The sequence below is a fragment of the Lytechinus pictus genome, chromosome 5 (assembly GCF_037042905.1).
Source record: "Lytechinus pictus isolate F3 Inbred chromosome 5, Lp3.0, whole genome shotgun sequence".
NCBI lineage: Eukaryota > Metazoa > Echinodermata > Echinoidea > Temnopleuroida > Toxopneustidae > Lytechinus > Lytechinus pictus.
Genome location: NC_087249.1, coordinates 43,473,466 through 43,488,352, shown reverse-complemented (window position 1 = coordinate 43,488,352; position 14,887 = coordinate 43,473,466). Strand labels below are relative to the sequence as shown.

At 36.0% G+C, this 14,887-nt stretch overlaps 1 protein-coding gene across 1 annotated transcript in view; it reads left to right on the top strand.

Moving 5' to 3' along the window:
* The window catches only part of LOC129261789 (gamma-aminobutyric acid type B receptor subunit 2-like), a 37,000-nt gene extending 25,453 nt beyond the window's left edge, over positions 1 to 11,547 (top strand). The window contains exons 8-14 of the mRNA XM_054899827.2: positions 2,347 to 2,497; positions 3,075 to 3,207; positions 5,194 to 5,310; positions 7,685 to 7,807; positions 8,357 to 8,695; positions 9,091 to 9,258; positions 9,719 to 11,547. Of these exons, the coding sequence (XP_054755802.2) occupies positions 2,347 to 2,497; positions 3,075 to 3,207; positions 5,194 to 5,310; positions 7,685 to 7,807; positions 8,357 to 8,695; positions 9,091 to 9,258; positions 9,719 to 10,528 (1,841 nt within the window). The 3' untranslated portion in view covers positions 10,529 to 11,547. The remainder of the gene's footprint in view (positions 1 to 2,346; positions 2,498 to 3,074; positions 3,208 to 5,193; positions 5,311 to 7,684; positions 7,808 to 8,356; positions 8,696 to 9,090; positions 9,259 to 9,718) is intronic.
* The last annotated feature ends 3,340 nt before the right edge of the window (positions 11,548 to 14,887 follow it).

Here is a 14,887-nt window from a genome sequence, read left to right as displayed (position 1 = left end):
AAGACAATATTAACTTATTCTTACTTCCTATAGACAATTAAGAATGATTTGAGAGCCAAATGAGCTGAAATATTATATCTCTACTGTTAATGATTTATGTCACAATTGGCTTTCCATACTTAAACCACAACTTTAAACCTGAGTTTAAGTTAAACCCGACTTGAGTCTAATACCACTTGGGATATCCCCATTTGGTCTACTATCAATTTTAATCATACAATTTAGTCGTTAAATCTTAGGCCAAGATGGTATAATTTACATTTCCGTCATCTTCTAATTACTTTTCACTTTGTCAAACTAAAATTTTATTCATATATATCCTAAGCATATAGGAAGATTTGTTGAACTTGTTGAATCAGTGTTGAGGAATAAATATCTTGTTAAGCCTTATGACTAATTTGTTCGTGAATGAGATCAAATAAAAAAAGTAACTTCATATCTTCTGAAGATAGCAGTGTGCATCGTGGAAAATTGATCATTAACTTGGTGTACAAGTAGTTGATATACTTCCGAAAGAGTCTATAATAGTCCACATCAGCTAAACCCATTTTGGTCTACTATCAGTTTAGTTTAATTATACCATTTGGTCTTCAAATTTTATGTCAAAATGGTCTACTTTCCACGTCCGTTGTCCACTAATTATTTTGTAATTTGTCAAATTGATCATCTAAGCATTTTCGTTGAACTTGTTGAAATAGTGTTAAGGAATGATATGTCATCTTGTCCCGCCCCGTTACTCCTTTTTTCCAGGAAAATTGACTTTGTGAATAAGATCAAATAATGATCATGTAGTAAGTCCATATCTTCTGAAGATAACAGAGTGTAATAAAAAGCAAGCATCGTGAGAGATTATAACGCTGATCAGATGAATTTGAACTTTGTCATCAAACAGTTGTCTTTTTTCCAGAGAGTCTAATACCTCATCGGCTAAACCCATTTTGGTCTACTATCAATGTAGTTTAGTTATACCATTCAGTCGTTCAGTCTAATGCCAAGATGGTATAATTTCCACTTCCGTTATATTCTAATTATTTCTTACTATGTCAACTTTTTGACTAAGTGTTGATGAATAGATTGAATCTTGTCCAGCCATGTGACGTATTTTCCCGGGAAAATTGATTCGTAAATGAGGTCAAATTAAAGAAAAAAATGAAAAAAGTAACTTTATATCTTCTGAAGATAGCAGTGTGTACATCGAGGGAGATCATAACAGTGATCAGATGAACATTTCTCTTCGTGTACAAGCAGTTTGTCTTCTTTCCAGATATTCTAAAATCGTATCGGCTAAGCCCATTTGGTCTACTCCCAATTTGGTCTAAGTACCATTTGGTCTACTCTACACTTGGTCTAGTATCCACTCAGTATAAATATCATTAATGAGTCTTATGGCCAGATCGTTTAATTTCCTCTTCTGTTTTCTACTAAATATTTTGCACATTTGATTACAAATTAGATGCACAACTAGTTTATCTAAAATAGATAGTTGTGAACAAATTGGATATTAGAGGAAATGGAATTGGTGTACAGACACCCCCCCCCCAATTTTCCAAGAAAAAAAAGAGAAAAGGGGGGAGTGCAGAAGGATGACTTCAGATTTTTTATTCAGAGTATTGTGTAAAAATCTATCACAAAATTTTATTTCTGTTTTTAAAAATATGTCAACACATGTTGCTCCCTCACTTTGCTCGTTCGCAACGTTTTACAAGGTTTGCCCAATACGCCATGTCTGACCCCTTCATTTTTTCCTCATTACACCACTAGGAAATGGGTATAGCATAACTAGAAATTAGACGAAATGGACAGATGTATGGGTTGAATTACAATTAGGCCAACTGGTTAGTAGACGAACTTGTCGAAGTATATGGACGAACCTTTTTTTGTGTGTAGTATGAGGATGTAGTCTTAATTTGTGACTGTGACAAGTTAAACGCCAAGGTCACAGTAGCGGCGTAATCAATATTCATGTGTGTGTGTGTATTTGAGTTTTGTCAGACGTGTATCAATCGGATATGATTATTTACGTCATGGACCGACCTTTAAGGTCACCATCCGTAAGACGTGACCAGGGCTCGAACCTCTGCATCAATTGGTAACTTCCCCCACATAGCTTGGATTACAGGCGCACGCCACAACGCCCAGTTAAATGGTTTTGGTGGAATTTCTTTCCACTCTTGTATAGCTCATTTCAGACCTGTGAGGACTCGCAATGCTATTTACAGAAATACAATTATACAATATTCGAAATTACTTACAATAGCAATTACAGAAATAAAAGTATACAGTATAAGTATACAATATATATTTTGACCATTGATTCTAATATTTATTTATCTTTTTTTCTTCCAGGGGGATTCATACCTGTTGATCATCTAATCGTTCTCGATAAGCCGATTAGGATTGATTCAGCAGCTTTCCTATCGATGTCCGTCCTAACTGTGCTGGGGATCATCCTCGCCCTTCTCTTCTTAGCATTCAATGTCAAATACAGAAAAACAAAGTAGGTATATTCGGTTTTCCCCATCAGTTATTGAAATAGTGTAGATATACTCTGGACTGTTTGCAAAGAACCCCCCCCCCTCCAAAAAAAGAAGAAATAATAATACTAAATGAAAGGATTTATAATGAAATAATAAATATTTAGAAAATGAATGGGATAGATAAATTAATTAATTTTTAACATTTAACGTTTTATGTTGTTACATCTGAAATAAATAAATAAATAAATGAATTGAATTGAATAAATGAATGATTAAATAAATGAATTAATGAATGAATATATAAAATTAGTAAATGACTACAAAAAATGGTGTAAATGATAGCAATTTTTAGAGTAATATTAATATCAATAGTATTAATAATGATGATAATGATAGTAACAATAAGAATGGTAATAGTAATAATAATTATGATAATAATAATAACAATAATGATAATGATGATAATAATAATAATGATCAAGATGATAATGGTAATTTCTACTGCATAAAATTATGCAAGATTGTGTTTAATTCATTTTTATATTTTACGCAGTTTCATATCATTTTTGTTGTTCTTTTCTTGGCGCATCGCCCCAGGTACATCAAACTCTCAAGTCCCAACCTGAATAACATCCTGGTAGTTGGCTGTATAGCGGTCTACTCAGCGATTCTGATGATGGGATTGGATGGAGATAAAGTATCTGATGTTGTCTTCGCGCCACTCTGCACCGTAAGTACAGTGGCGCTGTCCACATACTGGGTGCACACAAGATTGGTAGTCTGCAGGCACAGACCCTTTGGTTTTAACAATTTGCATAGTGCATAATGGCAGAGTCTGAAGTAGTGAGACTAGATTCACTATGTACTGTGGCTGGCTATAATTTCTAATTATTTGACACAGACAAGAGAGTTTGTGGAGTCACTCTAGCAATGGTTTTAGTTCAAGCGGGGCGTTTTGGTTTAGTGGTCACGACTCTCATCTTTCAATGAGAGGGACGTGGGTTCGAATCTTGGTGTTTTCCATTCATTGTGCAGCACTCAACCCAGGTGAGGTGAATAGGTACCAGGCAGGATTAATTCCTCAAATGCACCAAACGCCTTTATTAGCAGCTGATGGAGCTACAGCCGGGGTAATATATTATATAGTGCGCCATTGAATAGGAAACTAGATAATTGGCGCCTCATAAATACTATATATCATTGTTATTAAGTGTCGAATATTAGTCTGTGCTTGCAGACTACCAGATTGGAGGGACAAGCCATTGTTACTCCTTAATTAGCTTGTTCTGTTTACCCTTTTATGGGATGGGGGCTCGGAATGTTCCTGCGCCTCCACACAAGTTTTAGTGTGCGGGGCAATGCCTTCACTCAAGGAAAGTGGTCTGAATATGCAGCCTAAATTGTCTGGTTTCGACTCCCGCGGCTCCGGACGGTATAGGTGAGGGAGGGGATACTTCTTGCTTTGATCAATTTGCTTTCAGCCAGTACAAATCAGTTTCATAATCTAAAAAAATGTTTATTTTCCGTCTCCCAATTCTTGATTTCATATAATTTTTCCTCTCTTACCACATGGAAAAAAGAGTATAATGTCATACAGGGATTTAAAAAAATATATAATTTTCAGAATACTTTTCCAAGTTGAAAATACTCTTATTGTTCATGTGTTTTATTAATATTCATTATTACAAACAAAGAAATACATAATTACTGTTGACAAGAAAGATGAACAATAAAAAAAAATAAGAAAGATAATAATGCTCTTAATAAATGTGTGCATCACTGATCTGTTGATATACAGCTTCTAGCGTTGTGTATTAAACTGAGTCTTGTAAAACCACTTTACCAATAAAGAATTATTAGGATTATAGAGATCCGCGTACATCATGTTGGAATACTTGCGTCCACGCGTCCTCATTAAATAAAACATTGTTATGAAAAATATATCATTAAAAAATCATGCTTTCCATGATTTTGAAAATATTGTTTTGTTTCTTATTCCAAATATCATTTTGGAGAACATTGAGAAGTACGCCTCCTACACTCTTAAAACAAATCAGTCAAATTGACTAGACCAGTAGTCAGCTGGGTGCAACTGATATGACAATCAATGATTATCACATTTCTGACATATATTCTAGTCAGAAATAACTCTGTCCTAGCAAAATACGACTAGAAAATAGTCAAATGTGACTAGAATAACAGTTGTACCCAGCTGACCCTATTAACTAGTCATTTTTGACTGGTTTGTTTTTTCAGTGTTTGCTGATGACATGTTTCATCAATTTTTGTTCGCCTGTGTTGTTGTTTCTTTTTGTTTTTCTCTCATTATTCATTGATGATAAAAATAGTATATTATTACAGAAAGAAAAATGAATTATGAAAATAAAAGTTACATAAATAATGAAGAATATTCATTATACTATTCTGGGTATACAAGAACTGTAGGGGTAAGCAATCGTTGTTTTTTTTACCCCAATCAGCCAATAGCTGACGAGATTACTTCGTTTGACCATGTCAACATCTTAATGTGGAAGCGCATTACGTCCACCTAAATCTTAACATTTTGTTTTGTATCTTTTTTACTCTATTCCATTACATCGCTGCCTTTGTTTTTGCAATGTCTTTGAATCCATACAATAATTTTGCTCATGTCAAATGTAACTTTTTTTAATGAAAATGTTTATTATTCACTTTCTCTTCTATATATGTTTTCTAGATTCGTACATCGTTCTTAGCAGTGGGATTCTCCATGGCGTTCGGATCGATGTTTGTCAAAACCTATCGAGTTTATCACATCATTACACATGCTACTAGTAGAGTCATCAAACGAAAAGTAAGTTGTATTCTAATAAAATGCAAAACCTCGAATTTCACTTCCTAATGGGCCCGATAAACCATCAGAGCAAATAGCAGTTGATTCACGATCATGAAGTTTTATTGATTGGTTATAATAATAATAATAATGATAATAATAACAATAACGGCATATTTACCCAGGGTAGCCACTTCAGTTCCGAAAACTGTTCTCTCAGCGGGCCCTGCTATTATTATTACCCCGGCTTTACCCCGGTTATTTGGTTGGTTGAATTGATTGATTGATTCATTCATTCATTCATTCATTCATTCATTCATTCATTCATTCATTCATTCATTCATTCTTTCATTCATTGATCGGACCTGCAAATCCAAAAGTATCAGAATTCCTTGACAGAATTCTAACCGAAAGATACAGATGGAAAAAACTTTATTCAGAGACATTGATATCATGGCTCAGTTCTCCCAAGAGATCCATAGCCCGTGAAAGCCGAGATGGCTTATTTCCAATGGAGACGCACCTAATTATTAAACAGATATAGGAAACACAAAGTACACTTATGAAAGCACATAAATCATCCTTTCAGTATGTAGGATCGCCAACACCCAATAAATTCCGTGCTAGTTTTAATAACACAATTTTCATACATTATATAAAACAGGGCCAAGGGTCGCCGACCACGTAGGCCTATGGTGAAGAAAACTAAATTATAATCCACTTTTTTTCTTTTTTGTTTTGCCTCATTGAGGGGTATTCCCTTACTAGTCAGATCATAATACTAGACAACATGTATATTGATCATAATATTTCTTGTTGTTTCTTGTTGTATATTATTCACCCTATATACTCACAGATAATGATTGTCGAAATGATCTATGATTTGAGCTTAGAGAATATTATCTTGAATTCCTAATCGAAGATTACAAAGTTGGAGGGAAGCATACCTGATGGAAAGTAATTGATTGTAATACTGTAAAATCGTATCAGGATATTATCAGAGTTATTTTTCAAAATGTTATCACTCTCACAAAATTATTTCATTGCCTTCTTGAGAACAACAATTAGAGAGATATTTAAAAAAAATGAAAAAAAAAACCATCGTGCATTGTACTGATTTCTATCATTGGTTATTGAATCCCTGCATCTGGTTGCCTGAAAGAAAATCTTGTCCATGGCACCGTGTTACATAATCAAAATGGCAACTTTCCCTCTTTAAAAATTGTCCAGCTTGGTCACAAAACTCCTTCGCGTTTAATTGATTTCACTTCGTTTTTTTTCGGGGTGACGTGCAGTGAGTGACTCACCAGTCCATGAAGAATTAGTCTAACACCTCTCCCCTTCCAAGCTGTGAAAATAAACTACCGCTCTTGAACAATGTTGATGTATTGTTTTTCTCACTGTTATTATATTTGGAATGATATTGGACTATATAAAATCGAAACTACTGGAGTAAAAAAAACATAAATGGATCACTGATTGCCACTAAAATGTAAATGCAAATAATATGCGTAGACCTCAATCTCACTTTACTCATTCAAATGTTTCTCCTTTCAGACAATGCACCCATTAGTATAATCATCCCACTGGATGGCATTCTCACATTCAATTAGGACACATTATTTACCGCCAGAGATGCAGGGCCGAGATAATTCTGTCTGGATGGAAATCGGGTTAATCTCGAGCATCAATTTTGATTTCGTTAATGTATGATATGACCTACATGGACATCGGAAATGGGACACAGTCAATTGTATGACCTCGATATCGATTAACGTATAATGTCCAAAGAAACAATGCACTGCAAAAACCCTGGTGTTGATTTAACACCAGCCCGGTATCTATATGTGTCCACACCAGAGAAGTGTTAAACAACACCAGTTTCCTTTAGGTCTAACACCAGATAGGTGTTTAAACAACACCAATTAGTATCAAAACAGCATCGGTTTGATTCCAACTGGTGCTGTTTCAATACTTCTCTGGTGTGGACATTATATAGCTTCCGGGCTGGTGTTAAATCAACACCGGAGTTTTTGCTGTGTGTGAAATCAGAAGTCGCTGTCATAGATGATATTTTCATTATCCAAATCTGACAATTTTTAAATGATGTTACTGATCACCACTAGTTATAACTCGGATAGGCTAGATCGCGATTAAGGTGGTGGCTGGAATAAGACGTGCCACATTAAATGCAAAATTTCCACGTTATCTATGGTTGATTTACAAATTGCGACTACATTTCTTGGGAATACTTTTCATTAAAACGGTGTATTCATTTCAGTCGTGTGATCAATGCTAAACGATCTCGCTTGATTTTGACATTGTAGAAATGAATTCACTTGTGCAAATATTTCAACGCCGACGTTAACTATTTCTGCTATGGTTTTTCTTTCAGATGCTGCACGAATCAACTTTATTTCTCATGATAGGGGTTCTACTATTACTTGACGTCATTCTCATTGCATTATGGGTAATACTTGACCCCATGTATCGACAAGAAAAACGCTTAAATGTCGAGGTGAGTATGAATGGCTAACTTCATCCATGTTTTTGGTTATGTTCAAATTATAAAATAAAATTGACATCTCTCCATAAAGTTCTTGACGATCTTTACTTCTAGATAATCTTAGGTTTTGCTTCCCAATATATATTTTGTTTACTTTTTGATTTCCCATAGCCTACTTCTTACTTTACTTACTCTTTACTCTCCAAGTCTTAAGTTTTTACTCTTCTTTTTGTACATCTTTGATATATATTTACTCCCCAATAATTCACTTTTTACTTTACTTACTTTCTCCTTCCCATTACTTTTTTCACTATAAACACTTTAATTTCTTTTCAATAATTATGGGTTTTTTATAAGAATTAGGTGTATTATTTCAGTGGAAAAAATATTTGCATCAGCCATCAAAAGTACGACTGTGGAGGACGAGACAAAACTGTTATAACCTTCTAGGATATTGGACTTCCTTGGAACTCATGAAGAGTTATAACTGTACTTTGCAAAGGTAACAAATGAAATATATTCAAAATTCTTACCCTATTTCCGTTTGCTTTTATCTCACAGGTTTCTGACGACGGCACACGGGCGTACGTGCCGGTCATCGAAGAATGCACGTCGTTTCACCAGAGCAAATGGCTGGTGGCTCTCTACGCCTACAAGGGTCTTTTACTTCTCTTCGGCGTCTTCCTCGCTTGGGAGACGCGGAAGGTGAAGATACCCGCCCTCAACGATTCACACTATATAGCTGTCTGTGTTTACAACGTCGTCATCATGAGCGTACTCGCTGTCGTGGTCAATAACTGGGTCATCCAGGGCAATCATCGGACGATGTCGTTCATGCTTGTATCTCTCTGTATCTGTATTACTACCACTGCCACGTTGTGTCTACTTTTTGTACCAAAGGTAATGATTAGTTTGAGTAATGTTGAGACCTTGATAAAACTAATAGATGTGATGTTAATTTAAGGGATTGTTAAGTCGTTTTCACGTGCATACCTTAACTCTCAACATGCTAATGTTAGTACTGTTACCAAAAGCGAAATATACGAATAAATAGTACTATGCCTAGTTAAGAGTTTTAATGGGTCAGTGAAAAGTGTAGGGAAAGTTTTAAGGATGTTTATGCAAAATGTGAGGAAAGATATTGCAAAACAAAAACTAGGAATCACAGAGTGTTTCATAGAATGTCAAGAATATGGTTTATGATGATTTAAAGGTGGTCTACTGGCGTTTGTAAAGTATCGCCATTTTTTATTTAATCCTTATCAAACAATTTTAATATTTTTCCTCATTTGTAGCTTCATGCAATAAGAATAAGTGTTAGCAGCGACCCTGTCACCAGGTCGGTTGGGCTAGAAGTCAAGGGTCGAACCCGTCGCTTTGTGATGGACGAAACGACAGAGCTAAAGGAAAGCATCTATCGAGCTGAAATTCATATACGTGCATTCAGAAGAGAAAAGAGAAAGGTAAGTGATGGCAGCAACAATATTATTCGACTTTACTTTGTAGAAAATTTCATTAAATGTCATTGACGATTATGCGATCTTCGAAAAAAATGCATAAATAGATAACGAAACGCGATTCCTTTGTAGGTGATGTACAACTCCTGGAATTTCTGAAAGCATCCTCACGTGTCGAACTCCCCCTTTATAGTCCCCACGCTTGAGCTTAATTAGAAAGTTGAACGTTCTTACTTTCCACAAAGGGTTTTGAGATTTACATGATGGCTATGAATAAAAGTAAATAGGCCTACCAAAAGAAACTTTTATTTTTAGAAGAATGGCCCCACCCCCCTCCCCCTTCAACCCAGAAATTACATGTCAGGTTCTTAACAACGTCTCTCGTGTATAGTATTTGTCGGTATACACAGATTACAAAATTATTTCATATATAAAAAAGTGCATTATTTATATTTAATATTTGCAGCTTGATTCCAAAATAGCGGAGCTGGAAGGTATACTGCGCATGCTCGAACGTGAGGAGCAATACCGACTAGGCCATCTTAGTGAATTTGACCTTGATCCGTCAGGGAAGGAACATGAATTACAAATGCTGCTTCATTTACCAGAGACTCCTATCGACAATCAAGAATCGTGTGCGGTTAACCGATTCGAACAGGAATACAAACGGATAGTGAATCAAAATCTGACTTCGGTTGGTGTTGGTGGACGGAGCGAAGAGAGACCGGGTAAAACCGAAACCCGGAGGAGGACATCAGTGTTGCCTTTCAAAGCGCTGGGGAAGGAGAACAGTTTCACGCATACGCCGCTCATGGCGAAGTTTAGTACTGACACCGACGAAACCAATTCGGATATCTGTCCGGATTTGGATACGGAGAAGAGTACGGTTATAGAACGCTGCTACGGTACCTTGCGCGGGACGAGTAGTGCGGGAAGCAGCGAAAGTTTGTCTTATAAACTCAGGGCGATTAGCGATGGCGGTGTTGGTTTGCTAAGCGATAGTAAAGGAATGAGAACAAACGACGTGGATGAGGAGGATGAGACCGAGATCGAGAATAACGATCAGGAGGACGCAGACGAAACGTCGGCTCTCGCGTTTCGCCGCACCAGCAGCGCGGCTAACCGCGCTAGCAATAAGGATATTCCCAGTACGTCAGAAGCTGCGGACAAGGAAGACCTGAACTTTGACGAAAGGACACTCATCACCGAAATGCAAGACCTTCAACTTCGACTATTGCAATTAAATGGCAAAGCCAACATGATTTACTACGTATGATGTACAGCGATTCTTTGCAATGACTTTCTTCTTAAATGTCAAAGTACTTCACCTTTATGGAACCGGTGATATTATTTCGTTTTTGTACTGCAATGTTTCAATATGTTGACATAAATTTTGCAAACATGTATATTGATATTATGATATATTACATTTTACAGAAACAAATGGCTTTTGATGCCATTTTTAATCTAAAATCGAGGAGAGGATATTTTTATACTGCAATTCATGAATGATATGGGCACATGAATCTATAATGTACTATCACTTACCTTTAATTTGCCCCTGGTCTTATCGAAATATGTCTTGATATGTCTATCATGACATTGAATTCAAAATCTCAAATAACCGCCAACCTTCAACTGATGTAGAAACGATAATTTTGTATTAATTAATGTAAATCACTCGAGTACTTTGTTTAATTAACAAACCTTGTGATATTACACTAGTTTTCTCAAAATTTCTCAAAGAACAGCCGAAACTTTTTCTTAATAATCTTTTCAGTTGCAAATCGATCGATCAGTTATCCAAGCGATCCATAAGTGTTCCAAATCAAGTTGTAATTTACATCGTCAAATTGTCTATTCTGAATTGTTCTATATACCCTAACCGCAAAGCCCACCAAACATTCTTTTCACAAGACCCTGGAGGCGAAGCGAAATGAAGACCCGACCCGACCTGACGATGATTATGAGTAACAACTAGATATTTCCCGGCCTACAAGCTTTATAAAGTGGTTCGCTAATAATCGCCGTTGTGAAATTTTGCGCTGGTCGCCGTTCTGACTAACACTCGACAACTTAAAAACACTTGGAAATTATGACGATCTGTCATTCTGCCTAGATCTGTTCACGTTCACTTCAAGATACATTAAGACTATGTCAGGTTGACTATATAGTAAACGAACTAATGAAACTTTCAGGTTCTTAGAGACTATATTATAATGTACGTAAAACCCTTTGATCGTGACGATTCAAACCTTAATATTGTAATTTATATTGTAATACAATCAATTCCAAGACTTCTGCTATTTGCTTCATGTCTTCTTGTAACGCTGTTCAGGGACTGAACGACCACTACAACTTACTATTCTGGTCAATTTCTTCGAATTGAATGCCACAGTAGCATGGATTTTTAACGGTACACATCCAGACACCACTCATCTAGACCTCTTTATTAACAACATAAACTTGCCATAGGGGATCGACTTGTCTTCGAACCTGAGCATGTCCTTTGGAAGCGGGGGTGCTGGGGGTGCTGTGTGTATTGTTTTCCATAGACAGCAAAAAAAAATGAGAAACGTAACCTAAAATGACCTTAATTTTGTACAGAAACCCTTTTATTTATTTTTCTTTTTTGCTTGTCAAATTTCTCGGGATGAAAATGACCTTCATTTTAAAGTGAATCTTCCTTTTTTGCCTGTCAAATTTACATCAGCACCCCAGTCAAAAAATTGTTCCCAGGGCCCTGAACCTGAGTCATCATTATGAAGATACAATTGCCCTATACCAACTGACCAATGACAGACATGCCTCTACCTATTCTGGTAATTGATGAAGAAATCAGGGCCCCGCTTTACAAAGAGTTACGATTGATCCGATCAATTGCAATTCTATGGAAATCCAGCATTGTCATTTTATTTTGTACAAGAAAATTTGAAAAATGTCCTTTGTAAACAAAAAGAAGCACCCTGAATTTTCAAGAAAACCATGGATGTATGAATATACAAAATACATATTCAAAATATTTTGGAAAAAACATGCATTTTAGATGTTGACATTGCTGGCTTTCCATAGTTTTGGTTGATTCAATCAATTGCAACTCTTTGTAAGACGGGGCCCAGACTTTTACCCTGAACAAGAATCATTATTTTTACATCTATAATTTTGTATAATATGCCTTATACCTAACACACTATCTCAGTAAAATTGATGTTTTAGATTTTTCATACAACGCACTTTTCTTTATGAACTTGACAGTAATTGTTTCACAGTTAAAACAAGTATTCAAATTTTTTTAACAACGGTGCTTAGTTTATTCAAGATTGAATAAAAAAAAATAATAAACAGCTACTGTCAAGTACATAGTTAACAGCATTAACGGCTTTTTTTACTGTGTAGTCTAATTTCCTGTTAAAGCTGACATAGTACTGTTGATTTGCTTACTATACTCCAGCGACACGTACAAAGAAAACAATTAATTGAAAACCCGAAGCGAAGATTGACCAATCCACTGTGAGTTTAATTCTGAATCCATTTAAATATATTCCTATTTTCAAAATTACGTACTCACTAAAGTATTTATTTGTAATAGATTTATACTCCCTGACTTGACATTATTTTTACTTAATTTTACTTAACTAAGTACTTGCTCACTTATTTTGTTTTACTTACAAATTACCAAGTACTAAAGACAAGACACTTACTATACTTACGACCTATTTACTTAATTACTCACTCACTCGCTCACTCAATCGATCATTCAATCACTTACCTTCTAAATTACTTACTTAATCGGTCAGCCAATCACTCAATCACTCACTTACTCACTTCTTACTTACTTACTTACTTACTTGCTTGATTACTTACTTACTTTCTTACTTACTTACTTAGTTACTTTACTTACCTACCTACCTACTTGACTTAGGTAATCACTGTATTATTTTACTATATAGGTGGCACATTTCCTTTTATAGTTCCCAGAACCCTGTCAAATTATGATGATTCTTCTTTTTCTGACGAAATGAAAATAATACTTTTTTTTCATCCTGACTGGTGACTAAAAGTTGACAACTTAGCCAGCATAGTGTATCTGTGTACTTGGGCAGTCTACAATTTGGCATTGAAAACTTGTTGAATGTTGAGTTTTGGTTAGTGACTGGCGAACAGAATGTAGTTTTCCATGGAGAAAAATATGCAAACAGTCCGCCACTGCTTGCGAATCCATGCATTCATAAAACATTAGTCAAAACAGTATTTTGTGTCAGACAAAATATCCCATCATCAGCCATTTTTATTCTCATCTTTTGTGGCCTATGACAATTGAAGTGAGATAAAAATGGACGACCGTGATATAACTAAGACGGACGGAATTTCTTTTAAAAAAAAATATTAAACCCGTTGACTACGGAATTCTTTAATTTGACGACCGGGTTTAAGTAGGCAGAACATGGACAAGGATACCCATCGAATTAAAGTATCAGCAGAAGAAGGAGGAGACGAGGACAAAACAGTGACTTGTACGATAAGGAGTTATTGATATTTGTGGATGATTATACAGACTTGGGTACACGAATTCAATCAACACATCGCTTGTGTGATGCTTTGGAGAACTCCCTCTTTGGACAATCGACTATTCAACGGAAGTAGCTACTTACTAACCGACTACCCGATGCTCAAACGTATGTTAATTTGGCTACTCAGTTACTCGACCAATGACTACAGATCTGACGCCCTAATGGATGACCAACCATACCCAATTTACGATCGACCGACTAACTTCCCAATCTGTGGATAATCAGGAACCTGATCTACCGAACTTCTGACAATCCATTCAACTCGGCAGCCGGTTAGCTCATCAACTATCTGAAAAAGTGACATCGGATCCAAATTTTAACACCCTTTCCGTTAGCCTATATACCAACCGACTGAACAACTTATAAGGAATTCATATTTCGACCGGTTTACACCCAACTCGGCAGCCAGTTATAGCCTAACAACCGACGAAACAACTAACCTCGGATCTGAATTTTAACCGACCAACACCCTACTATAACCGAACTTACTGACAGTATTATATCCAACTACCTGACGTGTCTGACCAAAATGAAATGTCGACAAGACTGACTGGATACGTTACAAACTGACCAACCAAGCAACCGCCAATGCTAGTATTTTTATAGTTGTCTAATCTAGCAGTTGACACAATTACCCGACCGACCAATAATCCAAATGAATCATTCACTCATCAATGTGCCTTGCAAAGCAACTGATTGATCAATGATTAAATCGACTTAGGAAGTGTGTCGAATAGATGAGAGTTTACTGACCATTTCCAATCTCACAATTGTGATCATTCGATATGACTCCTACCATCGACGACGACTTATTTTTCAATCTGTATTGATCAAAATATAAAATTAAATCACAAACGACGACTTGTTATTTGTTTAATAGTGGGGGGGGGGGGCTTTATCTGTGAGCGTTGTTCATCAGTCTCCAACTATGCTTTTGTGACCAATTGTGACATACGACGCAGAAAGTCTCAATTTTCCTTTGCAAAAAATCAACTTCTTTGACCTATGCCCGAAAATCTATTCAGAAGTTGGTACGTTGTTTAACTAACAGTAATCTGACCTTT